The 21,137-nt window shown below is 44.0% G+C and overlaps 1 protein-coding gene across 1 annotated transcript in view; it reads right to left on the minus strand.

Moving 5' to 3' along the window:
* shtn1 (shootin 1) overlaps positions 1-21,137 on the minus strand; it is a 131,368-nt gene that overhangs the window by 99,378 nt on the left and 10,853 nt on the right. Inside the window, exons 2-3 of the mRNA XM_072239668.1 lie at positions 15,029-15,081; positions 13,585-13,645 (exon numbers count right to left, since the gene is read on the minus strand). Coding sequence (XP_072095769.1) covers positions 13,585-13,645; positions 15,029-15,081 — 114 coding nt within the window. The remainder of the gene's footprint in view (positions 1-13,584; positions 13,646-15,028; positions 15,082-21,137) is intronic.

A 21,137-nucleotide genomic window follows, 5' to 3' on the forward strand; every position in this document is an offset into this window, starting at 1 on the left:
AATATTCTTTTACTGCTTTTGATTGTATCACTGAATTAGTCAATGCAAAAACACAACCTGCTTGCTAGGTGGAAGTCTGGCAGACTAACCTGTCTTAATTCTTTCCTTTCACCACTCAGGCCTCTCTGCTCAACTTTACCTCAGTATTCTGTGGGCTACACAGTCAACCCACTGCTTACAGTCCAGGTAATTTCAGGTGTAGGGACTTTGTCTGAAAGATTGGCGTCCTGTCACACTCACCCTCAAAAATAGCAAATACTTTGTGATTCTGGTCAAGGACTACATCTGCAGCATGCTACCACCCACACTGGACCCCATACAATTCACCTACCAACACAACACATTGACAGATGACGCAATAGCCACAGCTCTACACACTGTCCTTACATACCTGGAGAAGACGGATGCTTATGTGAGAATGCTGTTCTTGGACTACAGTTCAGCATTCAACACCATAATTCCCTCCAGGCTTGACAAGAAGCTCAGAGACTGCAGCCTTCAACCTGTCTTGTGCAGCTGGATCCTGGACTTCCTGTCAGATCTCTGGCAGGTGGTAAGAGTGGGCTCCCTCACCTCTGCCCCTCAACACAGGAGTCCCTTAGGACTGGGTCCTAAGCCCCCTCCTTTACCCTCTGTACACCCGTGACTGTGTCACCACTCACAGTTCCAATGTGCAAATTAAATTTGCAGATGATACTACATTAATTGGCCTTATCTCAAATAATAACGAGGCAGCCTGCAGAGAAGAAGTCATCACCCTGACACAGTGCTGTCAAGAAAACAACCTCTCCCTCAATGTCGCAAAAACAAAGGAGCTGATTGTAGACTATGGGAGGAATGGAGACAGGCTCACCCCTATTGACATCAATGGATCCGGGGTTGGGAGGTTGAACAGCTTCTCAGTATACCAAGTTCCTCAATATACACATTACTAAAGATCTAACTTGGTGTGTACATACTGGATGTGTGGTGAAAAAAAGTCACAATAGCGCCTCTTTCACCTCAGTCAGTTGAAGAAGTTCGGCATGAGTCCCTAAACCCTAAGGACTTTTACTGGGGCACAACTGAGAGCATCCTGACGGCCATATCATCCCTAGTATGGGAACTGTACTTCCTTCAGTCTCAGGACTCTGCAAATAGTGGTGCGGACATCCCAGTGTATCTGTAGATGTGACATTTCTTTGAGCCCTTTTTACAGTGACGGGTGTGTAAAAATGGCCCAAAGGATCAGTGGGAACCTGAGTCATCCCAACCACAAACTGTTCCAGCTGCTACCATCTGGGAAACGGTACTGCAACATAAAAGCCAGGACCAACAGGCTCCGGGACAGCTTCTTCCACCAGACTGATTAATTCACACTGACACAATTGCATTTCTAAGCTATATTAACTGTTCTGTTGTATATCTTACTGTACATACTATTCATTACAAATTACTATAATTTGCACATTGCACATTCAGACAGAGACGTAATGTAAAGATTTGTCACCTAAGAAGGATGTAAGAAATAAAGTCAATTCAATTCAATTTGATTTTAAAAAATCCTCTCCACATCCACTCTATCAAAACCTTTCAATATTTGATAGGTTTCAATGAGATCTCCCCTCATTCTTCTTAATTCCAGTGAGTAGGGAATAAAGTCCTAATCTATTCAACCTTTCTCTGTAACTGAGTTTCTCAAGTCCCGGCAACACCCTTATAAACCTTCTCTGCACTCTTTCAACCTTATTTATATCCCTCCTGTAATTTGGACCCTCTCCAATGCCATGAAATCATTTTTAGATAAGGGGCACACAAATTCTCATAGTTCTCCAAGTGCAGTCTGACAAATGCCTTGGAAACCTCAATGTACATTTTGCTTTGGTATTCTTGTCCTCTTGAAATGAATGCTAACACTTGATTTGTCTTCCTTATCACCGACTCATACAGCAAGCTATACTTCCTACCAAGTCTCTTTGCACCTCTGTTTTTTTTGGTGAATTTTTAACCTACTTAATCAGAGTCTACACCATTATTGTTAAAATGCATTGCCATACAGTTCCCTGAACGATATTCCATCTTCCATTTCTTTGCCCATTCTCCCAGTCTGTCTGTCCTTCAGCAGATTCCCTGCTTCCCCAACGCTACCTGTCCTCCACCTATCTTCGGACCGTCTGCAAACATCACCACAAAGCCATTACGAAACCTCACTGTTATGAAAGACCTACATTAGTTCCCTGTTTTTGCTAACAGAAGGTGTTTTCACTGTTACGAAAAAATCAGCGCGCGATAAAAGGCAGTGCGCGCCCCGAGCAGCCACTCTCCCCCAGATTTGGAACAGCATTCTCGCCAGCATTGCTTAAACACGTGCCTGTGAGCAGCCATTAGCAAGATGAGTTCTAAGGTGTTGGAAAAGCCTAAAAGAGCTCGTAAGGGTGTTACACTTAGCGTAAAACTAGACGTAATGAAGCGTTTTGATCGTGGTGAACGAAGTAAGGACTAAGTGAGTTTGGCTTATGGAAGTTGACGAAGATGATGTTGAACAGGTTTTGGCATCTCATGACCAAGAGCTGATAGATGAAGAGCTGATGCAATTGGAAGAGGAAAGGATAACAATCGAAACCGAATGCAATAGCGAAAGTGAAGCAACTGCGTGAGATTTTCGCTGCAATGATAAAGTACAACTTTAATTTTGAAAGGGTACGTCGGTTTAGGGGATATTTGCAGGATGGTTTGAGCGCTTACAAAGAACTGTATGATAGAAAAATGCGTGGGGCTCAGCAGCCAAGCAAGCCTTCCACATCAGCCACAGCAGACGACGAACCTCGACCTTCGACGTCGAGGCAGGCAGTCATAGGAGAAGATGAGCCGCCTGCTCTAATGGAAACAGATGACGCCCCAGTGTCCCACCACCACAACCCCCAGGCCGCGGACAGATACCGATTCGCGGAGAATGCAGCAGTAGCCGGGAGGCACACAGCACATCTTTAAGAAAAAAGCCGAAATAAACATGCTAATTAATTAGGTGCCACCGACACGTAATTGTCGGCCCAGATCAGAGGCGATACAATTGGCAATCGCCTCTGATCTGGCCTGACGTTTACGTGCCGGGCAGCACCTAATTAATTAGCATGTTTATTTCGGCATTTTTCTTAAAGATGTGCTGCGTGCCTCCCGGCTACTGCTGTACCCTTGCAATGCTTCGCGGACCGGTATCGGGTCGCTGACTGGAGGGTGGGGGCCACTGCACCACCCATCCTGCGACGACTCAGTCTAACACACCACCAGTCTGCTCGCTGTCTTCCCGATTCCCGTGACACTACACTGTACATACATTATTTCTACTTTATATAGGCTGTGTATTTTTACATGTTATTTGGTATGATTTGGCAGCTTCATAGCTTAAAGGTTACTGGAGAAAGTGTTTTTGCCGACGGCGCTTGCGTGAGATTTTCGCTACGGAGATCTGTGCAGGCAATTGTTGTAGAGAAGTATTTCTACTTTATATAGGCTGTGTATTTATCATATCATTCCTGTTTTTACTATATGTTACTGTTATTTTAGGTTTTGTGTGTTATTTGGCATGATTTGGTAGGTTATTTTTGGGTCTGCGAACGCTCACAAAATTTTCCCATATAAATGAAAGGTATTTGCTTCTTCGCTTTACGACATTCCAGCTTACGAACCGTTTCATAGGAATGCTCTACCTTCGGATGGCGGGGGAAACCTGTACTCCAAATTCAGTCTCACCAATGCCTTATACAACCCTACCATGACATTCCAATTCTTGTACTCTGTACTTTGATTTTTAAAGGCCAAAGTACCAAAAGCTCTCTTTACGACCCTATCTACCTGTGAAGCCACTTATAGGGAATTTTGTATCTGTATTCCCAGATCCCTCTGTTCTACTACACTCCTCAGTGCCCTACCATTTACCTTGTATGTTCTACCTTGGTTTGTCCTTCCAAAGTGCAATACCTCACACTTGTCTGTATTAAACGCCATCTGCCATTTTTTAGCCCATTTTTCCAGCTGGTCCAAATCCCTTTACAAGCTTTGAGAACCTTCCTTACTGTCCACTACACCTCCAATCTTTGTATCATCAGCAAATTTGCTGATCCAACTTTCCACATTATCATCCAGATCATTGATATAGATGACAAATGACAATGCACCCAGCACTGATCCCTGTGGCACACCACTAGTCACAGGCCTCCACTCAGAGAAGCAATCCTCCACTACCACTCTCTGGCTTCTTCCATTGAGCCAATGTCTAATCCAATTTACTACTTCTCCATGTATACCTAGCAACTCAATCTTGCTAACTAACCTCCCATGCAGGACATTGTTAAAGGCCTTACTGAAGTCCATGTAGACAACATCCACTGCCTTCTCTTCATCCACTTTCTTGGTAACCTCCTCGAAAAACTCCAATAGATTGGTCAAACATGACCTACCACGCACAAAGCCATGTGGACTCTCCCTAATAAGTCCCTGTCTATCCAAATACTTGTAGATCCTATCTCTCAGCACTCCTTCCAATAATTTACCTACTACTGACGTTAAACTTACCGGCCTATAATTTCCTGGATTACTTTTAGAGCCTTTTTTAAATAACGGAACAACATGAGCTATCCTCCAATCCTCCGGCACCTCACCTGTAGATACCAACATTTTAAATATATCTGCCAGGGCCCCTGCAATTTCAAAACTAGTCTCCTTCAAGGTCTGAGGGAATACCCTGTCAGGCCCTAGGGATTTATCTACTCTGATTGCCTCATGATAGCAAGCACCTCCTCCTCCTCAATCTGTATAGGTTCCATGACCTCACTACTTGTTTGCCTTACTTCTAGTGACTCCATGCCAGTTTCCTTAGTAAATACAGATGCAAAAAGCTCATTTAAGATCTCCCCCATTTCTTTTAGTTCCATACATAGCCGACCACTCTGATCTTCAAGAGGACCAATTTTATCCCTTACTATCCTTTTGCTCATAATATACCTGTAGAAGCTCTTTGGATTATCCTTCACCTTGACTGCCAAAGCAACCTCCTGTCTTCTTTTAGCCCTCCTGATTTCTTTCTTAAGTATTTCTTTGCACTTTTTATACTCCTGAAGTACCTTATTTGCTCCCTGTTTCCTATACATGTCATACATCTCTCTCTTCTTCTTTATCAGAGTTCCAATATCCCTTGAGAACCAAGGTTCCTTATTCTTATTCACTTTGCCTTTAATCTTGACAGGAACATACAAACTCTGCACTCTCAAAATCTCTCCTTTGAAGGCCTCCCACTTACCAATCACATCCTTGCCAGAGAACCACCTGTCCCAATTCACGCTTTTTAGATCTTTTCTCATTTCTTCAAATTTGGCCTTTTTTCCAGTTTAGAACCTCAACCCTGGGACCAGATCTATCCTTGTCCATGATCAAGTTGAAACTAATGGTGTTATGATCACTAGAACCAAAGTGTTCCCCTACACACACTTCCGTCATCTGCCCTAACTCATTTCCTAATACAAGATCTATTATTGCATCCTCTCCAGTTGGTACCTATATATATTGATTTAGAAAACTTTCCTGAAAAAATTTTACAAACTCTAACCTGTCTAGACCTTTAACAGTATGGGAATCCCAGTCAATATGTGGAAAATTAAAATCCCCTACTATCACAACTTTATGTTTCCTGCAGTTGTCTGCAATCTCTCTGCAGATTTGCTCCTCCAATTCTCGCTGACTATTGGGTGGTCTATAATACAATCCCATTAACATGGTCATACCTTTCCTGCTTCTCAGCTCCACCCATACGGCCTTGGTAGACAAGCCCTCTAATCTGTCCTGCCTGAGCACTGCTGTAACATTTTCCCTGACTAGCAATGCCACCCGCCCCCCCCCACCCTTCATTCCTCTGCCTCGATCACGTCTAAAACATTGGAAAGTAATTGATTTACTTGTTGATTTATTATTATTATTTTATTTATTATTATTTTTTCTCTCTGCTGGATTATGTATTGCATTGAACTGTTGCTGCTGCTAAATTAACAAATTTCACGTCACATGCTGGTGACAATAAACCTGATTCTGGTTCCAATTCTTATTCTAGGGAATTCTGTGGATGCAAAAAGGAAACACGATGGTGGTTTGCCTCCCAGGTGCCAGGTTCCGCGATGTTTCTGAATGCATCCACGATATCCTGAAAAGGGAGGGTGACCAGCCAGAAGTCGTGGTTATATATTAGTACTAACAACATAGGTAACATATGAGTGAGTTTGATGTTCTAGAGCATGTTGATATTAAGGGAGAGGAGGTGTTGAAGTTGTTAAAATACATTAGGACAGATAAGTCCCTGGGGCCTGACGGAATATTCCCCAAGCTGCTCCATGAGGCGAGAGAAGAGTTGCTGAGCCTCTGGCTAGGATCTTTATGTCCTCGTTGTCCACAGGAATGGTACCGGGGGATTGGAGGGAGGCGAATGTTGTCCCCTTGTTCAAAAAAGGTAGTAGGGATAGTCCGGGTAATTATAGACCAGTGAGCCTTACGTCTGTGGTGGGAAAGCTGTTGAAAAAGATTCTTAGAGATAGGACCTCTGGGCATTTAGAGAATCATGGTCTGATCAGGGACAGTCAGCGTGGCTTTGTGAAGGGCAGATCGTGTCTAACAAGCCTGATAGAGTTCCTTGAGATGACCAGGCATATAGATGAGGGTAGTGCAGTGGATGTGATCTACATTTATTTTAGTAAGGCATTTGCTCAGGTTCCACACGATAGGCTTATTCAGAAAGTCAGAAGGCTTGGGATCCAGGGAAGTTTGGCCAGGTAGATTCAGAATTGGCTTGTCTGCAGAAAGCAAAGAGTCGTGGTGGAGAGAGTACATTCAGATTGGAGGATTGTGACTAGTGGTGTCCCACAAGGATCAGTTCTGGGACCTCTACTTTTCATGATTTTTATTAACGACCTGGATGTGGGGGTAGAAGGGTGGGTTGGCAAGTTTGCGGACGACACAAAGGTTGGTGGTGTTGTGGATAGTTGTACAGGATTGTGAAAGATTGCAGAGAGATATTGATAGGATGCAGAAGTGGGCCGAGAAGTAGTAGATGGAGTTCAACCCGGAGAAGTGTGAAGTGGTACACTTTGGAAGGCCAAACTCCAAGGCAGAGTACAAGGTAAATGGCAGGATACTTGGTAGTGTGGAAGAGCAGAGGGATCTGGGGGTACATGTCCATAGATCCCTGAAAGTTGCCTCACAGGTGGATAGGGTAGTTAAGAAAACTTATGGGGTGTTAGCTTTCATAAGTCGAGGGATAGAGTTTAAGATCCGCGATGTAATGATGCAGCTCTATAAAACTCTGGTTAGGCTACACTTGGAGTACTGTGTCCAGTTCTGGTCACCTCACTATAGGAAGGATGTGGAAGCATTGGAAAGAGTACAGAGGAGATTACCAGGATGCTGCCTGGTTTAGAGAGTGTGGATTATGATCAGAGATTAAGGGAGCTGGGGCTTTACTCTTTGGAGAGGAGGATGAGAGGAGACATGATAGAGGTGTACAAGATGATAACAGGAATAGATAGAGTGGATAGCCAGCGCCTCTTCCCCAGGGCACTACTGCTCAATACAAGAGGACATGGCTTTAAGGTAAGGGGTGGGAAGTTCAAGGGGGATATTAGAGGAAGGTTTTTCACTCAGAGAGTGGTTGGTGTGTGGAATGCACTGCCTGAGTCAGTGGTGGAGGCAGATACACTAGTGAAGTTTAAGAGACTACAAGACAGGTATATGGAGGAATTTAAGATGGGGGCTTATATGGGAGGCAGGGTTTGAGGGTCGGCACAATATTGTGGGCCAAAGGGCCTGTACTGTGCTGTATTATTCTATGTTGGTAGAAAAAGGGAAGGAAGCTGAGTAGCAGGACCTCAAGGGCAGTAAACTCTGTGCCACCTGACAGAGACATTAGGAATAGAATGAGGTGGCAGATGAATGCATGGCTGAAGAATTGGAGCAGGGGACAGGGATTCAGATTTCTGGAAAATTGGGACCTCTTCTGGGGCAGGTAGGGCCTGCATAAAAGGGACAGGTTGAACTTGAATCTGGAAGCGGGGCAATATTCTTTTGGACAGGTTTACTAAGCTGTTGGGAGTGGTCTCAATTAATATGGCATGGGGATGGGAACCAGTATGATAGAGCTGAGGATGAGCCAGCAGGTTGACAAGTAGATGATGGGTGTAACATGAATGTAGGGAAGGACAAACCAATGATTGAATACAACTGCAGATAAAGCAAAGAGTTAAATTGTACCACAGAGGCAAAATTTAAAAGGGTGAAGAATGCAGGACTGAAGGTGCTGTATTTAAATATGCGTAGCATTTGGAATAAGGTGGACGAGCTCATGGCACAATTAGAGATTGGTCAGTATGACATTGTGGGCATCACTGAGTCGTGGTTGAAATAAGGCCATAGTTGGGAGCATAACATTAAAGGATATACTTTGTATCGTAAGGACAGGTAGGAAGGCATAGGCGGTGGTGTGGCTCTCTGGTAAGGAATGGAATTACATCTTTAGAAAGAGGTAACTTTGGGTCAGAGAATGCTGAATCTTTGTGGGTGGAGCTAAGTTACTGCAAGGATAACCAAAAAACTATAATGGGAATCATATATAGGCCTCCAAATGGAAGCCAAGCTATGGACTTGAGATTACAAAGGGAGATGGAAAAAATATCCAATAAGTGTAAAGGCACAATTGTAATGGGGTCTTCAATGTGTAAGGGGATTGGGCAAATCAGGTTGGTGTCAGATCACAAGAGCTGAATGCCTACAAGATGGCTTTTTAGAGCAGCTTGTGCCTGAGCCTACTCGGGGAAAGAGCTATCTTAGATCAGTCATGGCATCAAAGGATATGGTGAGAAGGCACGTATATGGGGTTGAGTGGGATCCGGAATTAGCCATGAAGGAATGGCGGAATAGACTCAGTGGGCTGAACGGCCTCATTCTGTTCCTATGTCTTCTGGTCTTCTTGAATGAATGCTAGCATCACATTTGCCTTCCTCACCACTGACTCAATCTGCAAACTAACATTTAGGGAATCATGCACAAGGACTCCCAATACCCTTTGCACATCAGATTTTTAAATTTTTCTCCATTTAGAAAATGGTCTACACTTTTATTTATTCAAAGTGCATGGCCATACACTTCCCAACACTGTGTTCCATCTGTCATTTCTGTGACCATTCTCCTTATCTGTTTAAGTCCTACTGCAGTCTCCCTGCTTGCTCAACACAATCTGTCCCTCCACCGATCTTCACATCATCTGCAAATTTGGCCACAAAGCCATCAATTACATCATCTATTTAATAGACTTGCAACACAAAAAGAATCGGTCCCAATGCTGACCTCTCCGGAACACCACTGGTCACCAGCAGTCAATCAGAAAAGGTATCCGAAATTCCTATTCTTGGCCGCCTGCCAATCAGCCAATGCTCTATGCATGCTACTACCTTTTCTGTTATACCATGGGCTCTTATGTTGCTAAGCAACCTCATGTGTGGCACCTTGTCAAAGGCCTTCTGAAAACCCAAGTACAGAACATCTATCGATTCCCCTTTGTCTAGCTGACTTGTTATTTCCTCAAGGAATTCTAACAGATTTGTCATCCAAGATTTCCACTTCAGGAAACCATGCTGACTATGGCCTATTTTATCATGCGCCTTCAAGTGCCGTAAAACCACATCTTTAACAATCAACTCCAATATCTTCCCAACCACTGAGATCAGATGAACTAATCGGTAATTTCCCTTCTTCTGTCTCCCCTGTCCTCTTTAAACCCCTCCACTCTCACGGTAACCTATGTCCTCTAGTTTTAGACTCCCCTACCTTGGGAAAACGACTATGACCATCTCTCCACTCAATGCCACACCTACCGTTAAAAACCTCCACAGGAACATCCCTCAATCTCCTTTCATACAGTGAAAATATCCCAGCCTATCCAATCTCTCCTCACAACTTAAGCCTTGTAGTGCAGGGAATATTCCTGTCAATTATTTTTTGGTATTCCTTCCAGCTTAATCACTTCCTTTCCATATCATCATCATTATTATGTGCCGTGTTGAATCACATGGGCAATCATGATCTCGTTACCATGATTGTTCTTGACCAAATTTTTCCACAGAAGAGGTTTCCATTGCCTTCTTCTGGGCAGTGTCTTTACAAGACGGGTGCCCCCAGCCAATACCAATACTCTTCAGAGATTGCCTGTCTGGCGTCAGTGGTCACATAACCAGGGCTTGTGATACACACCAGCTGCTTATACGACTATCCTCTACCTGTTTCCATGGCTTCTAGTGACCCTGATTTTGGGGTTGGGGTGGGTGGGGGCTAATCAGGTGCTACACTTTGCCCAAGGGTGACCTGCAGGCTAGCGGAGGGAAGGAGCACCTTATACCTCCTTTGGTAGAGATGTACCTCCACCCTAAAATGCCAATGAATCTTTTCAATGAACATGCTGATTAGAATGGCACACAATGCTCTATGTGCAGCCTAACCAAACATCTCTGCAACTATAATATAATGTTCCAAATCTTGTGCTCGACACCTTGGCTGGTGAAAGGAAACATGCCATTTGTCTTCTTCACTACTCTATCTGTGTCACCGCTTTCTGTAAGCTCTGTACTTGCGCCCAGTCTTGCTGTTCAGTGACGCTACCATTCCTTGTGTATGTCCCAGCCTTCCCAAAAGTATATCACTTTGCACTTAAATTCCGTCACCCACTTCCCCATTTTATCTTGATTGTCACCTTAGATAACCTTCTTTACTGCCTACTATACCACCAGCTTTAGTGTTGAGCAGTAGATGCTCCTCAATCTGCACCTCAGCAGCAAGAACCATTCCAACAGAACCAAGTTCCTGAACACTACAAATCCCACTAACCTCTGAAATCCTCTCCATGCAACAAGAACTATTTCTCCATTCCCACTTCCAATGTTGAGGTTGTGTTGACTAGAGGTTAAGCATAATTGTCATTCAAGTGCAGCTTCTTGGTACAAAACCAATAAAAGCTCTTTAACATCAAATGTAAGATTGGACAGTAGAAAGATTGGTTAGTAGGTCATTGTAAATTCTCCCATGATTAGGCTAGGGTTAAACCAGGGTTTCTGGGTGGTGTGGCTCAAAGCGCCTGTTCAATGATAGATAGATAAAGACCATAAAATTCAGGAGCAGAATTTGCTACCTAGCCCAGAGTTTACCCTACCATTCGATCATGGATGATATGTTTTCCCCTCAATCCCATTCCCACATGTTTTCATGCAGCAATTGGAATGCACAGAAAGAGAATTCGAATGCACAGGAAGGGAATTGGAATGCACAGGAAGGGAATTGGAATGCACAGGAAGAGAATTGGAATGCACAGGAAGGCAATTGGAATGCACAGGAAGGGAATTGGAATGCACGGGAAGGGAATTGGAATGCACGGGAAGGGAATTGGAATGCACGGGAAGGGAATTGGAATGTACAGGAAGGGAAGAAGCTGCAGAGTGTAGTGGTTTCTGCCCAATACATCATGGGTGCATCCCTCTCCACTATCAGTGTAACTACAAAATGTGCTACTTCAAGAAGGCAACATCCATCAACACAGATCTCCACTGTCCGGGCCACACCATCTTTTCGCAGTTACCAGTGGGTAGGAGATCAGAAGCCTGAAGTTCCACACTACTAGGCACAAGAAAAGCTACTTCCCTTCAACAATTTGTTTCTTGACCCAACTAGCAAAACCCTAATCAATACATTTTAACAACACCACGACTAGTTTGATCAGTTTGCCTTAAAATTGACTATCTTTTTGTTCCAATTGTGTATAATCATTGTTTCATTTACGTTTATCTTGTGAATGCTGCTTATTTAATGCGATGTTCCTGCAATGCTGCTGCAAGTAAGTTTTTCATTGCACCTTTGCATAGATGTCCTCATGCAAATGCCTTGGACTCCATTGCCCACAGATTCACCACACTCTGACTGAAGGATCTCTGTTCTAAGTGGAAAGCTTCTAATTCTGAGGTTGTGACCTCAGATCCTAGACTCTCACACTACTGGAAATATTCCCTCTGAGCCCACTCTATCCAGGCCTTCGGCATCCAGTACACTTCAATGAGATTCCGCATCCCCCATCCCACTCCCATTCCTCCTACCCCGCCCCACTTCCATCCTTCTGAACTGCAGCAAATGCAGTTCCAGAACCACCAAACGTTCCCATGCATCAAGCCTTTCATTCCCGGGAACATTCTGGTGACTCTCTCCTGGACCACCTCCAGGGCTAGCTCATCTTTCCTTAGATATGGGGCCCTAAATTGTTCACAAATGCAGTCTGACCAATGCCTTATAAAACTTTCGCAAGATATCCTAGTCCTCTTGAAAAATGAACATTGCATTTGGTTTCCTTACTATGAACTCAATCCCCAAGTTAGCCTTAAGGAAATTCTCAAGTCCCTTTGCATCTCTAATTTCTAAATCTTCTCCTCATTTACAATATAGTATACTCCTTTATTTGTCCTATCAAAGTGCAGATGCCACTTGTCACCTCTTTGTCCACTCTCTTAATCTACCCAAGTCCTTCTGAAGTCTCCGTACCTCTGCAATGCTACCTGTCCCTCCATCTATCTACGTATCATCTGAGGAGCTGGCCACAAACCCATCAGTTCTGTCATGCAGATCAGAGGTGTATCATGTGTAAAGTTGTGACCCCCGCAGAAATCCATTAGTCACCTACAGCCGTCTTGAAATGACTCCTTTATTCATAGTCTCTGCCTTCCACCAGTCAGCCAATATTCTATTCTATCTTGCCTTTAACACCATAGATTCTTATCCTGTTCAGCAGCTTCTTGGTAACACCTTGTCTAAGCCCTTCGGAAAATCCACCGATTCTTCTTTGTCTCTTCAAAGAGTTCTAACAAATTTGTCAGACAAGATCTCCCCTTAATGAAACTGTCCTGACTCCATTTTATCATGTACTGGCAAATATTCCAAAATTTCATCCTTAATAACAGATCTGAAATCTTAACAACCACCAAGGTCAGGTTAACTGGTCTAAAATTTCCTGACCTTTGTCTCCTCTCTTCTTAAACAGAGGAATTATATTTGTGATTTTCCATCCTCTGGGACCTTCCCTGGCAATAGTGATTCTTTAAGGATTACTTCTACTGACTCTAAAATGTTTTTAGCTACAGTTTGGGATGGTAGTCCATCAGGGTAGACCACCAGGTGATTTATTTACTCTCAGGCCTTTCAACTTCCCAAGAACCTTCTCCGCCACTAAACTCACTTCTGCCCCTTGACTCTTGAACTTCCAGCGTGTCACTGCTATTTCCCACTGAAAAGAATGACACTAAGTAGCTATTTGGTTCCTCTGCTATTTTTTTATTCCTATTACTATCTCTCCAGCATCATTTTCTAGTGTTGCAACATCCGCTCATCTCTCACTTAACTTTTATGTGACTAAAAAAAAACTCTTACAACTCTCCTTTGTACTGTTGGGTAATTTACCCACATATTTCATCTTCTCTCCCTGCATTGCCTTTTTAATTGTCCTTTCTTGGTTCTTAAACAAAAACAGATCAAATAATGTCTTACCTCTACGGAGTTCTTCCACCTGCTGAATGGCATTATCTTTTTCTTCAATCAATCTTAAACTCTATGGGTAAATGTGAAATTATAAGCAGAATGATATTAAACACAAACACCAATACGTGGTGTCCAGTATCATTATTGACTCTGAATCTGGGAAGCGTTAACAGAAAACAAGAACCAAATCCAAGTAAGCAAATTCTCCAAGATCCACATTCAGTGACCTGTTTTGGATGTGATGATACTTTTGACATACATTGGTAGACCAAATATTATAAATGTTTCATATTCTGAGATACTGAGACCTTATCTGAGGGTGGAGGATCTGACGCACCCACCTACCCCACCCCCCACCAAATTTGTCCATTGTTCATGCATCACATGAGGAGGGGGGAAGAGGTGGGGGGAAGAAGGGGTGGGGTAAGGGGGAAGGGAGGGTGAGGGGGTGAAGGGGTAAAGGGGAAGAGGGGAAGGGGAAAGAGAAAAGGGGTATGGAGGTGGGGGTGAGGGGGTAAGAGGATGATAAGGGGAAAAGGGGAGAGGGGTGAGGGTGGGAAGAGGTGGGGACGTGGGGAAGAGGGGAAAGAGTGGGGAAGAGGTGAAAGAGGGGAAGAGTGGGGAAGAGGGGTAAGAGTGGGTAAGAGGGTGATGGGGAGGGGGAGGGTGGGGATGAGTGGGGGAAGAGGGGGGAGGGGGAAGAGGGAGAGGAGAGTGGACCATGGGAGAAATGGAAGGAGGAGTGGCACAGATGGAAGTGATCGGCAGGTGAGGAGAACGGAAGGGGTAAGAAAAGAGCAAGAATAGGGAATGGAAAAAGAGAAAATTTGGAGTGAGAGAGAAATTACTAGAAATCAGAGAGATCATATGTTCATACCATCAGGTTGGAATATGAGATGTTGTTCTTTCACCCTGAGATTGGCCTCATCGTGAGAAGGCTATGGACAGACATGTCGGAATAGTGATGGGAAGTAGAATTAAAATGGGTGGTCACCAGGAATTTCTGCTTGCTGTGGCGGACAGAGCAAAGTTGTTCGACAGAGTGGCCCCCAAGTCCGCAATGGGTCTCACCAAAATTGAGGAGACTACATTGGGACCACTGCAGATGACCACATGTTTCAGCTGTTCCTACAGGCTCCTGTACCTCCCTTTCAAATGTAGCAATGATAAGAGGAGATTGGGGCCCTTAATGATAGGGAGGTACTGATGTTGGGGACGTTAGAGCCTTTCAACTTTCCCTTTCCTTAGTCTACTAGGTATCTACTTTTCCTCCCTGACCTTGTATCTTGAAACTTCCCTCTCTGATAGCCCTTTTTGGATATGTCTCTAATATCTCCTTCCATGGCTTAGTGCCAATGTGTTTGTTTTAGAACTTGTGAAGTTATTGAGAAACTATTTGCTTCTTTAAAGATTGATATAAATATAACATTGCTTGCTACGGAAAACTACTCACCTCTTTCTTTATCTTCTCATTTTCTTTCAGAAGTTCTTCATATTCATCAATTGCTATATAAGCAAAAAAAATCTGATGTAAAAAGGGTCAGTATAATTTTGAATATTGCAAATCCATAAACCGATCAAATCCCCTGATATTAAATTCCAACTATATCAGGGTTTTTCATCATAGCATAAGAATTGAGGAAGACAGAGAAACTAGAGCTGAACAAAATTACTGAGACGTAAAGTAGGAAAATTAAATAAATTCTTCACATCATGAATGATTATTATAAATACTAGGCCTGGTCAGTATAGGTCAGGAAACACAGAGGTGACTTCAGGCTGAAACTTTGCACAGATTCAGACATGGGGAGCAGAGTTTTAAATAGTTTCAGGTTAATGGAGGGCATAATAGGGGAACACAAGCAGCATTGAAATCATTGAGATATCGGTGCTCACTTCAGCAGGACGAGAACTGCGGTGCATCCCGTAACATGTGTGACGGGGTCCTGAATTACCCCTATGGGGTGGGGTGGGGAGGGGAGAGGAGAGGAGAGGAGGGGAGAGGAGAGGAGAGGAGAGGAGAGGAGAGGAGAGGGGAGGAGAGGGGAGGGGAGAGGAGGGGAGGGGAGAGGAGGGGAGGGGAGAGGAGGGGAGGGGAGAGGAGAGGAGAGGGGAGGGGAGAGGAGAGGAGGGGAGAGGAGAGGAGGGGAGAGGAGAGGGGAGGAGAGGGGAGGAGAGGGGAGGGGAGGGGAGGGGAGGGGAGGGGAGGGGAGGGGAGGGGAGGGGAGGGGAGGGGAGGGGAGGGGAGGGGAGGGGAGGGGAGGGGAGGGGAGGGGAGGGGAGGGGAGGGGAGGGGAGGGGAGGGGAGGGGAGGGGAGGGGAGGGGAGGGGGAGGGGAGGGGAGGAGAGGAGAGGAGAGGAGAGGAGAGGAGAGGAGAGGGGAGGGAGTTGTTCAACACTAGACACCCTGTTAAAAAAAGAGAGAAAGAAAGAGAGAGGCAAAGACTGCTCACAGTTTGTTTACACTTTCTACATGGACACTAACAGCTTCCAAGTTCTTACAGAGAGAGAGGGGAGGAGCTGCTTGATGGACAGTTGGTATTCAGCACGGTGAGATAAATAGAAGGTCAGCTGTTAGACCTACAGACACATGGTTTTGGACACTGAATGAGCTTTGTTGTGCCCACAGAAAAAGTGGGTTTTGGAGGATCGATCAGTGGCTCTCGCAGTGAGAAAAGGGTGTGACCGGTGGGGCGTTATTTGTGTGTCCAACCCTCGCCTGGGTTGATAATTCCACCACAGAAGAATGGTCCCCTTTGTTGTGGTCACAGTCGGTGACTCCTAAAGGATTTCGGAGGACAACGAGAAGATCGACGGCATCAGCTCACCTGAAGACTCAAATCTCCCCCTCTCTCTCTCTCCATCACTACTCAACTCAATACCACCAACTGAACTGAACTTTACTCATCATCATAAGACTACCTATTTACCCCTAGACTTGAAGAAGCTTGGTTTTCATATATTTCCACACTTATATATATAATCATTGCTAACCTGTTTGATATATCTGATTTTATATTATTGTATTGCGTAGTTACTAATAAATACCATTAGTTAATAGCAATACTGGACTCCAAAGTGTTTTCCATCTTTTCTGGTTCTTTAACCCGTCACGGGGTACGTGACACATGACATTAGAGAGATGGAATATCCAGGATCAAACACAGCACCAAGATGTGAAATAGACCAGCTAATCATCAGATAGTTGTCCATTTGATTGACACTCATTCATCACTACTTTAAGCCTTCCTTGTATTATGCATGCAGAATTTCTGTAACTGTCTTAAAATTTATAATTAAGGAGCTGAAATAGTGCTTCTACTGTGCAAAGTGGCCTATTTAACCTATTTTCATATTTGGTTGACTGGAATGTGTTACTCAATGATTAATCCTGAATCTCTGTATACTCCAGTTATTGTTTATATTACAACTTAATAATTAAAAAATATTCAAATTCTAAAATCAGTTCAATTATTATAAACAGAACCTGCCCTCTTGTCATTGCTACATCAAGGAGGTACAGGAGCCCAAAGACACACACTCAACGTTTTAGCAACAGCTTCTTCACCACCACCATCAGATTTCTGAATGCACCCATAGTGATAGTCATAGTCATACCTTATTGATCCCGGGGTAAATTGGTTTTCATTACAGTTGCACCATAAATAATAAATAGTAATGTTCACAACCTATTTTTTCTTTGTTTTTGCTCTCTTTTTGCACTACTTACTAAATTTAATTTCTTATATTTCTTATTGTAATATTTTTTATTATGTATTGCAATGCACTGCTGCCACAAAACAATGCACTGCTGCCAGTGATATCAAACCTGATTCTGATTATGATTCTAATAAACTTAATTCCACAATCCTGTCTACCAATGTAATTCTTTCAACTCCTTGCTTATCAAGAATTCATCTCTCTCTGCCTTGTATCTATAGATAGATAGATAGATATACTTTATTGATCCCGAGGGAAATTGGGTTTCGTTACAGCCGCACCAACCAAGAATAGAGCATTAAATACAGCAATACGAAAACCACAAACAAACAAACAACAAAATGCAAACTATGCCAGATGGAAAACAAGTCCAAGACCAATCTGTTGGCTCAGGGTGTCTGACCCTCCACTGGAAGAGCTGCAAGTTCGATGGCCACAGGCAGGAACGACCTCCCGTGCCGCCCAGTGTTGTATCTCGGTGGAATATGGCTGAAGTCCAACAGTAAAAAGTTCAATATCCAGTCTACAAACACGTTCCTCAATCGTAATATGACCCATATTGCACCATCTGTTGTTAACCAGGTCATATTACGATCGAGGAATGTGTTTGTAGACCGGATATTGAACTTTTTACTGTTGGACTATCTAAACATCTAAAAACTGTTTCAAATGCCCATTGAGGGGGAGAGTTCCAAAGATTCATGACCCTTGGAGAGATAAATAATTACTTCAATGAGAGAGCCTGTGGTGTGTTGAATTACCAGATGAATGAGTAGTCTTTGGGGTACTACAAGTCTGTGTCTTTATTGATGCTTTGCTGCACACTTGAGAGCTCTGTGGTGGGTGTCGATGCTTTTTTTTGCTGGTGAGGGAGGGGGTTTGTTGCCTTGCTGCTGCTTAAGGGTGGGGGAGGGAGCTGGGGGGTACTTTGGGGTTCTAACATTTAACTCTTCATTCATTCTTTCATTCTTTGTGCGCACATCTCTGTTTTCATCGATGGTTGCGGAGTAAAAGTATTTCAAGATGTATACTGTATTCATTTCTCCGACATTAAATGTACCTTTGAAACCTCATTTTCACATAGTCATAGTCATAGTCGTACTTTTTTGATCCTGGGGGAAATTGGTTTTCGTTACAGTTGCACCATAAATAATAAATAGTAATAAAACCATAAATAGCTAAATAGTAATATGTAAATTATGCCAGGAAATAAGTCCAGGACCAGCCCACTGGCTCCAGGTGTCTGACCCTCCAAGGGAGGAGTTGTAAAGTTTGATGGCCACAGGCAGGAATGACTTCCTATGACGCTCTGTGTTGCATCTTGGTGGAATGAGTCTCTGGCTGAATGTACTCCTGTGCCCAACCAGTACATTATGTAGTGGATGGGAGACATTGTCCAAGATGGCATGCAACTTGGACAGCATCCTCTTTTCAGACACCACCGTCAGAGAGTCCAGTTCCATCCCCACAACATCACTGGCCTTACGAATGAGTTTGTTGATTCTGTTGGTGTCTGCTACCCTCAGCCTGCTGCCCCAGCACACAACAGCAAACATGATAGCACTGGCCACCACAGACTCGTAGAACATCCTCAGCATCGTCGGGCAGATGTTAAAGGACCTCAGTCTCCTCAGGAAATAGAGACGGCTCTGACCTTTCTTGTAGATAGCCTCCGTGTTCTTTGACCAGTCCAGTTTATTGTCAATTCGTATCCCCAGGTATTTGTAATCCTCCACCATGTCCACACTAACCCCTGGATGGAAACAGGGATCACCGGTACCTTAGCTCTCCTCAGGTCTACCACCAGCTCCTTAGTCTTTTTCACATTAAGCTGCAGATAATTCTGCTCATACCATGTGACAAAGTTTCCTACCGTAGCCCTGTACTCAACCTCATTTCCCTTGCTGATGCATCCAACTATGGCAGAGTCATCCGAAAACTTCTGAAGATGATAAGACTCTGTGCAGTAGTTGAAGTCCGAGGTGTAAATGGTGAAGAGAAAGGGAGACAAGACAGTCCCCTGTGGAGCCCCAGTGCTGCTGATCACTCTGTCGGACACTCACTCACCTTAAGTGGATATCCCTTTATTTTCAAATGGTGACTCTTACTTTAATTTTGTTTGGTTGTATGTATACACACACACTGTCAGACAGTCAGGCCGGCTGGTGGCACAATGGATCAGTGCTGGGCTGCGGAGCGAAGGCTCCCGAGTTCAAATCCAAGTCGGGCCATCCCCCCCCAGCACATTTTCCATCTGTGCTGGGTTGAGCATCAACCTAGCCACTCGGACTCGTAAAAAAAAAAGGGTTGAGTCAGGAACGTTCATATCGTGACCGGGTTAATCCAAAAGGAGACCAATCCTGACACCACACGCCAGGCAAGAATGGCTGACTGTCTCGTGCAACACGCTAAAAAAAAGTCAGCTAGTCACCCAAACCAGATGAGATTTACCCCAGGCTACTGTGGGAAGTGAAGGAGGAGATGATCCTGCTGAGACTCTGGTGATGATCTTTGTATCATCAAAAGGAATGGCAGAAGTACCAGAGGATTGGAAAGTTTACAAATGGTGTTCCCTTGTTCAAGAAATGGAGTAGAGATAACCCAGGAAATTATAGACCAGTGACTCTTACTTCAATAGTAGGCAAGCTGTTGGAGAAGAACATTTATGAACATTTGGAGAGACATAACCTGATTAGGGATAGTCAACATGGCTTTATCAAGGGCAGGTCGTGCCTTACGAGCCTGATTGAATTTTTTGAGGAAGTAACAAAACATATTGATGAACAGAGAGCAGTGGATGTAGTGTATATGGATTTCAATAAGGCACTTGATAAGGATCCCCGCGGAACGCTCATTCAGAAAGTAAGGAAGCATGGGGTCCAGGGAGACCTTGCTTGGTGAATCCAGAATTGGCTTGTCCACAGAAGGCAAAGGGTGGTTGTGGATGGTTCGTATTTTGCATGGATGTTGGTGACCAGTGGTATTCCACACGGATCTGTTCTGGGTCCCCTACTCTTTGTGCTCTTTATAAATGACCTTGATGAAGAAGTAGAAGGGTGGGTTAGTAAGTTTGCTGATGACACAAAGGTTGGGAGTGTTGTGGATAGTGTGGAGGGCTGTCAGAGGTTACAGTGGGACATCGATAGGATGCAGAACTGGGCGGAGAAGTGGCAGATGGAGTTCAAGCCAGATAAGTATGAAGTAGTTAATTTTGGTAGGTCAAATTTGAAGACAGGATATTGTATTAATGGTAAGACTCTTGGCAGTGTGGAAGATCAGAGAGATCTTGGGGCCCATGTCCATAGGACACTCAAAGCTGCTACACAGGTTGATTGTGTTGTTAAGAAGGCATATGGTGCGTTGGCCTTCATCAACCATGGGATTGAGTTTGAGCCATGAGTAATGTTACTGCTATATAAGACCTTAGTTATACCTCATTTGGAGTACTGTGTTCAGTTCTGGTCACATCACTACAGGAAGGATGTGGATACTATAGAGAGAGTGGAGAGGAGACTTACAAGGATTCGAGACCATGCCTTATGAGAATAGGTTGAGTGAACTTGGCCTTTTCTCCTTGGAACGACAGAGGATGAGAGGTATTCTGGATGGGATGTATAAGATGATGAGAGGCATTGATGGTGTGGATAGCCAGAGACTTTCTCCCGGAGTTGAAATGGCTAACGTGAGGGGGCATAGTTTTAAGGGGCTTGGAAGCAGGTACAAGGGGCAAGTCAGAAATAAGATACTCACACAGTGAGTGGTGGGTGTGTAGAATGCACCTCCAGTGTTGGTGGTTGAGGTAGATACAACAGGGCCTTTTAAGAGGCGCTTAGATAGGTACA

Source organism: Mobula birostris, chromosome 21 (genome assembly GCF_030028105.1).
Source record: "Mobula birostris isolate sMobBir1 chromosome 21, sMobBir1.hap1, whole genome shotgun sequence".
In the NCBI taxonomy this organism is placed as follows: domain Eukaryota; kingdom Metazoa; phylum Chordata; class Chondrichthyes; order Myliobatiformes; family Myliobatidae; genus Mobula; species Mobula birostris.